The following is a 10,321-nucleotide window of genomic DNA, read 5'->3' as shown; positions in this document are numbered from 1 at the left end:
TTGTTTCCCGATCAGAAGTATGCCCGACTGAAAACTGACCACCATAGCTATAATAATACCCTATTCCAATCGTGATTTTCCGCCCTTTCATTCAAACTTTTTGGATAATGGGTAATCGTTGAGATTTGCTATCATTTAATCTTATTCCACTTGAAGTAAGTCAATACAGAAAAATTAAACATATCGTATGTCCCTATTATCAGATATAATTATTACGTTTAATCTAGACCATACAAAAACTGGTACCATTGCACCACGGTTTAATCGCATGATTTTATAGTTTTCAAACACGAGTATAAATATCTGAATTTAAAAAATAAGATCACTTAATTCACTTATTTAAAAATGGAAACGTTGAAAGTGTTAGCCGTTTTCGTGTTACCATTGCTGGGCTTCAATGGAACGCTGGGGCACGGGCCGTTTGCTGGGTAAGTTTGAATCTCCTCAATTTTAGATATAATATTTATTTTCGTTGAGACAAAAATAATTTTTAAATCTAATATTATTTTTTTTTCATCCTGTAAAGCATATTGATCATTCTAATTAGTGTGAAAAATCTTATAATCGTCTTTTTGATCACCTGTACGATTAAATAAAATTGGCGTTTACGGATAATACAGGCTTGCTTGACTTTAATATTTATTGGTAACACAGGTTTGTTATTTACTTTACTGTTGTAACCAGGCTATATAAAGCGTTGTTAAAAACGAATCTTTGTCTGGAGCGAAAGCAGGCAAATCTAAATCAAAATAGTGATTGCGTTCACGTTAAAAACAAGCCGCATCCTCTCTTTAAGAAATTTACATTATTTCAGGCATTAAAGTGATAAGAGTAATTCCGCATAGCGTTCCGGAAGTGAAACTTTTACAGAATCTCCTGTCAGAAGAACAGGTTAAGTCAAGTAATCTCCTTGTTTTCAAAATACTTTGAGGTGGGGTTGGGGAATCAGATTATGCATTACGCATGCTTAAGACAAACATTCCACTTTTTAAAGACAAGGACTAACAAAATCTTGTCACCCCGGAGTACTGTCACCTATTATATCTTAAGTATATTTAGTCACATGTTTATGGTAGTAAACTTTTTTTTTCATATGACTTTTATTTGCAGCACTTGGACGTATGGCGTGCCCATCAAGCGTTAACAATTCCGTAGATATTCGTCTGTCACCGTTTGAATATGATGACGTCACAAATTATCTGCTGGAACAAAGACAATGTCCGTTAAAATCATGATTGAGAATGTTCAGCAAATAATTGATGAACAAAAGGCCTACAGAAATATTAGAGAGTCCAAAGCCAACGAATTTTGACTACACAAAATACCACAGGTTAGACGACATGTAAGTATAAATATACATAATTTTTCAGTTATCGCACGTGCATTCGTGTATGAAAAGAAAAGGAAAAACGTTCTTGTTTTTTTATTGTCTGTGACATAGAATTTGACGGCGATCAGAACGGTTTATGTCAAATCACATTATAGAATCTCACTGGGTCTGAAATTCAAATTTAAGAAAACTGACACATCAAAAAGAGTGCGCTTTAATAATTTCTGTTAACCTATTCATGCAAAGTTTTAAAAAGTTTTCATTCTTGCCTGGATATCTACCATTTGTATATGAATAGTTCAGTGAGCGCCCTTAGTAAAGGACAATCTTTTCTTATATATCACAATAATAATGAAAACAATATTATGTTTTCATTTTGTTTATTTCGTTAGATTTATTGACTGGATGCAGAATATAACAAATGATGTACAAAGACCGGGCCACCTTGTTTAACGTAACAAAGTCTTATGAGGGGAGAGAAATGGTTGGAATAAAGGTATATGATCTATTATAAATTAAGACAGTAAAATTCTCCAAAAAATGGCCACCTCTACAAAAGGCCAGTTTGTAAGTACAAGTAAAAAGGAAAATGGTTTTGTCCATTATGTGGAATGTTATCACAAAATATGTAAATTTTTTAACTTATTCGCTCATTTTATTGAATAAAAATTGTTGACCTCTGGTAAAGGATTTCCGTTTAAGGTGTACTGCTTTAATTCAAAGATGTTATTCATCAAAAGGTTTTTGAATAGCTTTCTCTCATAACTTTCAAAACTGACATATTACGTTGTCGCACATCCAGTTTCTTATACCTAAAAAACAAGCGCATAAAAAAAATTATTTGTCTTTAAATTGTAGTTTTCGAAAAAATGCAAGAAAAAACAGAAAAAAATACAGAAAAATATGTATCCAAATCATATTTTTAGATTAGTACACAGCCACAGAATGCGGACAGACCAGCGTTCTGGATTGAAGGAGGTATTCATGCACGTGAGTGGATCTCCCCAGCTACAGTTATTTACATGGCTGGACAGGTAAAATATTACATGATTTTATTAAACAACCCTTAGTCAGCATGTTTAAAAGGTGATGAGTCAGAATTTTTTACGGTGTCTGATTTCTGTCATGTCGCATTTTCGCTTCGCGGTGCGCCGAACAAAAAACACGAAAAATTCGACAAAATCAACATTTTGTCGTATACACTTTCGCTCCGCGGTGTGCAAGGCGAACACACGGTAATACGACAGTCACCAATTTGTCGTATTTTTAATACTTTCGCTCCGCGGGGCACAAAGTGAAAAATACTTTGTCGTATTTTCGCCTTTTGCTTTGTGGGGTGCCAGACGAAAGTACGACAAAGTGACCCGAGAAGTAAAAATACGACATGACACAAATAAACCACCATAAAATTTAAGTTGAACCTTTACACGACTAAACTTGTAAAATGAACTTGTCCAGTTCTGAATTAGTTCATAGTTCGATTAAAAAAAAAACATAAAGAGATAGCTCCTGGCTTCCGGACTCCGTTGCTCGGCATTTTTTTTGTATCCATAAGACTTTGAGAGGGGAAATCAACTACTCTTATATTCGCACGATAATAAGATTATTAACTAAGATATTTAGTGTCAATTAGTTTGCAATTATAATCGTAACTTCCCCATAAAATTCTTGAAATTTCAATGTTGTTTAAGTAAAATATATGTCGGGTCAAAGTTTGTCCGTCAGTTAAGCACTGTCTCCGAGGACATAGTGTATCCGTGCATTTTAGCACTGTCTTCATCTTTCAGATGCTTGATAGGTACAAGATTGATACGGATGTAACAGAAATGGTAGACAGTTTTGATTGGTATATACTTCCGGTTACCAACCCAGACGGGTACGAGTACACGTTTGTTGATGATAGGGTAAGAGCATTTGAGCGCAAAAAATTGCAATATCTCGCGATTTTTGCAAGTTATTATATATCATGTTTTTCGGTCATTAATTACCTTTTTTCATATATCTCAATTTGACATGGTCTGCTTTAAAAAAAAAAGCCAAATCAGTCAGGTCAAACTAGCAGTCAATGTAAATGATAAAAGCCGTAATCTAAGATAATTTAAAAAGATTATCAAAGACCAGAAGAACGGTATAATTATACAGGTAGTACGTACAGGATCGGGAAGATACTCCGCAGTCTGCGGTCCTATTGGTAAGTGCCAGTAAGGTGGTGGAAGTGGTGACGCTCGCTTTTTGACATGCTGGTTCAAATCTTACAACATTTCATCAAAATTTAGTTTTCACTTTTTCAAGACTCGGGTCACATGGTAACAGCTACGACGATAAAAACCAAAAAGCTCAATCCACGAAAGAATTGTTCGAATATATTATGTAAAATTGTGTAAACAACATATTAAATTCGGAAATAGGATGAATATCAGATAGTTGTTACAGACAAGTTTGAAAAACACGAAAGTTGTATAACGCTGACTATAGAATAGTTAAATTAATTTTATTTTATGAATGTGGAATCCCCTACGTTTTTTCTCTTTTGATAATAGGCGCTAATGATTCATTCTTTGTATTGCAATTATAGACACGCATGTGGAGAAAGACTAGATCAAAGCAAGGTATCTGCCGTGGTGTTGACCCAAACAGGAACTGGGATCTGGAGTGGTGTAGTAAGTCATGACATTATGTTTGAAACTTGTCAAGCCATTTGCTCTTCTGCAGTTTTGTTTCCGTTGTTACTGGGCTGGTTTACTTTAGATATTTTTTTCGCAGAACAATTAAGTTTCGGTTATTCCATATACATGTTAATACAAATGTACATTCAAGATATCCTTTTCATACGGTAAAAAATGTGTAGCCTGATCGGGACTTGAACCCCAAATCTTTACCGTTTCGCAGCTTCTGTAACACCATGAAATGACAGTCTGTGTTTAAAGTACGATAAAATCAAATTTAAACGTGACTTGTGGTACTTCATTTTAAATATTTTACATATATGCAAGTACAATGTTTATAGATAAAGAAAGAATATTGACGGGGCATTAACATTTTTTCGACTTACGCGGAATTTCGAGATAAGCGAGTTTGAGTTACTGAAAATCAAGTATAATATGATACGTCTCTCCCGTCTTCGAGTACTATATTATGAACGTATTATTACAGAGGAAGGTGCAAGTAAAGATCCCTGTTCAGACACATACTGTGGACCAAAAGCTTTCTCTGAAGTTGAAGTAAAGGGGGTTGCTGACTTTCTCAGTAAAATCGAAAATCTGAAAGGATTCATAGATTTCCATAGTTACTCCCAGCTATGGATGTCGCCATGGGGTTATACCAAGAAGCGCCCAGAGGACTTCAAACTACAAGTAAGTAATGTAACCATGCAATATTTTTTTTGTTTTGTTTCTCAATATGATTTGATATTCTGACAATACACATCTAATTTAAAATTACGATTTTATAGTCTGAAACAGTGACAATTTAATTTAAAACTACATCTGCATGTATGATTTCAAATACAATGGATAAAAATATGACTTTTTGAAATACATGTATTTTAGTGGGAAAATTGACTGGATAAAATTGTTTGTCGGGGGGGGAGCGTGTGGGGGCAAAGGGTAGGCAGGGGGCATGGGTTTGACAGTTTGTCAGATCTTATCTTATTTCATCACAATATATTTAACCACCAAATAATGACATGTTCTCTTTTGTTAACAAATACATTGTGATTAAAATTTTATTGTAATCCACTAATCTGATAATTTGAATACAAAAATAGGGTCATGAAGGGATCTGTGCATAAGCATTGCAAGCATTTAAAGAGATCAAAATATAAACTATAAGAAGTGATGTTCTGCATGTTCCTTTCAATTTCATTCAAGATTTATCTCCCTTTATTACAGGAAATTTTATTCTACAATGTATATTTATCAACCTTTATTTCAGGAAGTTCAATTCCATTATAGATTTGTCTTCCTTTATTTTCAGGATGAAGGTTCTGCTATGGCTGTTGATGCACTGGAAAAGGTTTATGGTACAAAATATGAACATGGTACCATTGCTGATATTATATGTAAGTTATTAAACATAGACAGGTAAACCTATGTTTAAAAACCACCTCTACATAAAGCCTATACACATATTTAGAAACCTGGCTTACTGCAACTGAACCTTACCACTGAACTTTATTAAGAAACCATGCCACTGAACTACATGTATTTTCAGAACAATTGAATTAGAAACCATGTAACTGCAATCCTAAACTAACCATAAAGCACATGTCAATTGCAGTGCAAGTTTACTTATTGTAAAAGAGTACCTGAAAAAAGGCAGTATTTTTCTGTTCCTGTAGAACATTTTTGATATCAAGATTTTACTGTAATGTAATAAGAAACCAGGTAAGTTAAAGGCCCATTATGCCCCAGAAATGTTTTTATTTTTCTTTCTGAAAAGTTTTTTTTTTTTTTTAATTTCCAAATACTTACTCATTGGCCAATTTATAACCAATCTCATTAAAATTAGATCACAGTTTTTCGCTCTGTTACTCTTCACAAGGAAAGGTAGAAGGGTGACAAATAGGATATGATTTTAATGAGATTAGCCAATTATTATAACCATGTTAAGCTTTTATGGCTTTTTGGAATTAATGCAGTTATAGTAACTTAGTATTTGTTATGGTAGTGAAAATACTACTTTGTTTACATTTTTCAACTTTCATGACAAATAATTTTTTATGCAGTGCTACTTTCTTCCATCCTCGGTAACCCAGACTATTTATCATAAATATGTAGTATATTTACGGAATGTGCACCATGGGTTCCGACAATGCTTTCTACAGGTGATAAGCTTGCATCAAACATGCTCTAAAATCAATATTTAATTCTAATATAATAAAATTCCTATTGGACCCTTCTAAAGATTGAAAAATGTATTTGTGTCTGAGGCATAAGTGTGCCTTTAAGTGTTAATGCTTAATCTCTTTTTCTCATAGACGTAGCAAGTGGCAGCAGTGCAGATTGGGTATATGGGAAACTAGGAGCAAAATTTGCCTACGGTGTTGAGCTTAGAGATACGGGGAAATATGGCTTCTTACTTCCAGATGACCAAATTATACCAAGTGGAAAAGAGACATTACAGGCACTGATAGCACTTGCTAAATATGTACTCAATAATTAAAACCATTCATGTACCAATTAATATGTGCAATAATATATATATTACAGTCCATTTCAATGTTGTATCTTTTAAATAGAACTTATATTTATATTGTTTTTGTGTGTATTATTATTTTGATGTATATTATATGCATACATAAAAAAGAATATTTTGTTTTCAATGATACATTATCATGAGATAAATAGACAATAAAGTATTTTCTTCCTTCAAATGTTTCTTTTTCACCAGCCATTCTATACAAAATGAGTTGAACGGATCCATGTAGCTACATTTTATGTAGAAATTAATCACTGTGTAAATTTGGGCAACATAGTAGTCATTTTATATATGTTTCTAATGATTTGTATGATAAATTTTCCGGTTGGGCTTAAATTGCTTTAAGCAAATGCAACTTATTTGGCTAAAAGGTGTAAAAAGGCCTCTGACATAAATTGGGAAAATTTATTTGACATTTTGGGAAATTTTAACAAGAGGGTCATGATGGCCCATCGAAAACATCCAAAAAATTACCTAGACAAGCATTCTGACCAAGTTTCATGATAATTGAGTTAAAAATGTGACCACTACAGTGTTAACTAGGATTATCCATATTTGAGCAGTGTGACCTAGTTTTTTACCCAGGTGACCCATATTCGAACTTCACCTAGAAATCATCAAAACAAACTTTCAGACCAATTTCCAGGATACTTGGATTAAAACAGTAGCCACTAGAGTGATTGACAAGATTTTTCTTTTTTTAGCTCTGGTGACCTAGTTTTTCATGCGAGATGACCAATGTCCAAACTCATCCGAGCAATTACCTAGAGAAGCATCCTGACCAGATTTGATGATAATTGAGTCGAAAATGAGACCACTAGAGGATTAACAAGGTTTTTCCATATTTGGGCGGTGTGACCTAGATTTTCATCTGAGATGACCCATGTTCGAACTTGACCTAGAAATCATCAAAACAAACTTTCAGACCAATTTACAGGATATTTGGATCAAAACAGTAGCCACACGAGTGTTAAAAAGATTTTTCTATTTTTAGCTCCGGTGACCTACTTTTTCATCTGAGATGACCCACGTTCGAACTCATCTGAGCAATGAGCTAGACAAGCATCCTGAAAAGTTTGATGATAATTGAGTTAAAAATGTGACCACTAGAATGTTAACAAGGTTTTTCCATATTTGGGCAGTGTGACCTAGTTTTTGACCCCAGGTGACCCATATTCGAACTTGACCTAGAAATCATCAAAACAAACTTTCAGACCAATTTACAGGATATTTGGATCAAAACAGTAGCCACTAGAGTGTTAACAAGATTTTTCTATTTTTAGCTCCTGTGACCTAGTTTTTCATCCGAGATGACCCATGTTCAAATTAATCCGAGCAATTACCTAGACAAGCATCCTGACCAAGTTTGATGACAATTGAGTCAAAAATGTGACCGCTAGAGTGTTAACAAGGTTTTTCTATTTTTAGCTACGGTGACCTAGTTTTTCATCCGAAATGATCCACGTTAGAAATCATTCAAGCTTTCAACTAGATAAGCATCCTGACCGAGTTTGATGATGATTGAGGCAAAAATGTGACCGCTAGAGTGTTAACAAGGTTTTTCTATTTTTAGCTCTGGTGACCTAGTTTTTCATCCAAGATGACCCATGTTGAAACTCTTCCAAGCTATCACCTAGGCAAGCATCCTGACCAAGTTTGATGATGATTAAGGCAAAAATGTGACCACTAGAGTATTAACAAGGTTTTTCTATTTTTAGCTCATGTGACCTAGTTTTTCATAGATCTGAGATGACCCATGTTCGAACTTATTCAAGCTATCAACAAGATAAGCATCCTGACAAAATTTGATGATGATTGTGGCAAAAATGTTACCGAGAAGTGTTAACAAGGTTTTTCTTATTTTAGCTCTGGTGACCTAGTTTTTCATATGAGATGACCCATGTTCAAACTCATCCGAGCTATCAACAAGATAAGCATCCTGACCAAGTTTGATGATGATTGAGGCTAGAGTGTTAACGAACAAGTGTTGACGGACGACAGACGATGGACATTCAACGATCCTAAAAGCTCACCCTGAGCTAGAAAACTACCTGTAACATAACTTTTTAACAAGTGTATAACCATATAATCTGTCACCTCTTTAAAGAAACATAGTTATCAAAATAGTTCAAATTCTTAAGAAGTTGAAACAGTTTGTTCTTTTTCGCTGTTGTTGAGATTTTCTCTTTTACAAACTGAGAAAAAAGAGGCTATTTTTGGATTGGGAAAGGGGCCTTATTTTAGCCTTGGGTGATAGGGAGAAAATGCCCTGAATTGTATGCATAACAAGCAATAACCTCTTTACAGCAACAGTTTCATATCTTCCCAAAATAATACATTGCAATAATTATAACCTCTCAATAGCATCATCTCTCAGGAACATAATCTTTGACTACCAAAGGATGTTATTCTGCAATTTTTATCGACACCATACCTTGATATTTATAAAAATTATGGATTGTAAAGTGAAAGACAGTTACAAGACACCAACAAAACTATGTTCTAAATATTAGCTTTATTGCAAGAATAAATCAAAGCTACTGTACATATTGAATAATCCTGCCTCAAGCCTTGTCACAGCATTACTTATATATGTTACAAAAATTCATTATTTATTAATCATTCAATGATTCTTTAATCTTCCAACATGTTGTCATTTAAAAGTATTATTTTAAAATAGTGACTTTGGATAATTACAAATTGAATGTTAGAACTATTGCAATAATAGAAATATCTTGCAATACACCATTGCAAAGAGAACATGGCAATAATGCAATAACCGATATATATTATTTATTTGTAAAATCCGAGTCTGACTTATTTTTAAATTTAGACATTACAGACAGAGTGCTAGTTCAATAACTCTTTTTGCCATCATGAAATATATCATAATCACTTAAATTGAAAATTTATCATCAGTTAATGTACAGTTTTGTAATTGTATATATATAATTTGTCTTTTAAAAAAATCTAGCACTTTGCATGAAAGATTTTGCACATAAGCCTGTATTTTGGATAGATAAAATTTTATTATTAACATAGTTTTTTTGAATATTGATAACAACAGATCATTTGATTTTTTGTTTTTTAATGAAAGTTATTATCTAGTTAAAGACATTATTCAAAAGAACAAAAAGATACAATAATCGTTTCACTGATACTTAATAATTTATAACTTATCAATTACTTAATTTTTCAACACAAGTGTTATAGAAAATAAGAAAATGCAGTAATTAATTCAACAAAGAAACAGGAACCGAGAAGTAATAATAATGTATTCTGACATGTTTCTATGAAACATTGCAACTATGTACGTAAAATGATTTGATACTGTTACAGTCACACTTGTGGCACAAGTTTTCTCCTCTTTACAAATGAAGATTGAATTGTTGAATTCCTCGGATTCGTTGTTACCTTCTCTTAAACACAGAATATTATAACCAGTGAATGTCTGTATTTATTAACACAGTTTCCATGGTAACGATTTAGTCTCTCCATTGATGTGAACACTGCATATTACAACATTTGTAAAATGTTGTCATAGGCTCGTCAGCCGATCTAGTCTGTATTTGCATAAAGAAAGCTCTATTATGTGAACATTTTGGACATGTCTCTTCAGTAGAATCAACATTTTCCCAGGCAGCGGCTCCACCAAGCACGTCGTCAACTTCTTTCAGTTTTGGATATTTTCTGTTCGATATTTTTCTTGAAACATTTTGAACATAAGGGCATGTCTGGCAAGCAAATCTATAGCACTGTGTCCCTTCTTCAACAACCAAAACATTGGCACAC

At 33.4% G+C, this 10,321-nt stretch overlaps 1 protein-coding gene across 1 annotated transcript; it reads left to right on the top strand.

The window, feature by feature from the left end:
* The first annotated feature begins 1,724 nt into the window (after positions 1-1,724).
* Positions 1,725-6,690, top strand: LOC132723441 (carboxypeptidase B-like). The gene is made up of 7 exons (XM_060708166.1): positions 1,725-1,826; positions 2,257-2,364; positions 3,118-3,234; positions 3,906-3,990; positions 4,484-4,683; positions 5,306-5,390; positions 6,309-6,690. Exons 1-7 carry the CDS (start codon positions 1,752-1,754, stop codon positions 6,491-6,493), a joined length of 855 nt encoding a protein of 284 aa, XP_060564149.1. The 5' UTR covers positions 1,725-1,751; the 3' UTR covers positions 6,494-6,690.
* Positions 6,691-10,321: the final 3,631 nt, after the last annotated feature.

The sequence above is a fragment of the Ruditapes philippinarum genome, unplaced genomic scaffold (genome assembly GCF_026571515.1).
Source record: "Ruditapes philippinarum isolate M1 unplaced genomic scaffold, ASM2657151v2 ctg4974_1_1_1_1, whole genome shotgun sequence".
NCBI lineage: Eukaryota > Metazoa > Mollusca > Bivalvia > Venerida > Veneridae > Ruditapes > Ruditapes philippinarum.
The sequence above is the reverse complement of the archived record's forward strand: the minus strand, read 5'-3'. Positions and strand labels throughout refer to the sequence as shown.

Excerpts from the sequence above, each read along its gene's own strand:
- LOC132723441 (XM_060708166.1), top strand. The coding sequence starts at position 1,752 with ATGATGTACAAAGACCGGGCCACCTTGTTTAACGTAACAAAGTCTTAT. Across the intron at positions 2,365-3,117 it reads TTATTTACATGGCTGGACAG|ATGCTTGATAGGTACAAGAT; the intron begins GTAAAATATTAC and ends TTCATCTTTCAG. Across the intron at positions 3,991-4,483 it reads CTGGGATCTGGAGTGGTGTA|AGGAAGGTGCAAGTAAAGAT; the intron begins GTAAGTCATGAC and ends GTATTATTACAG.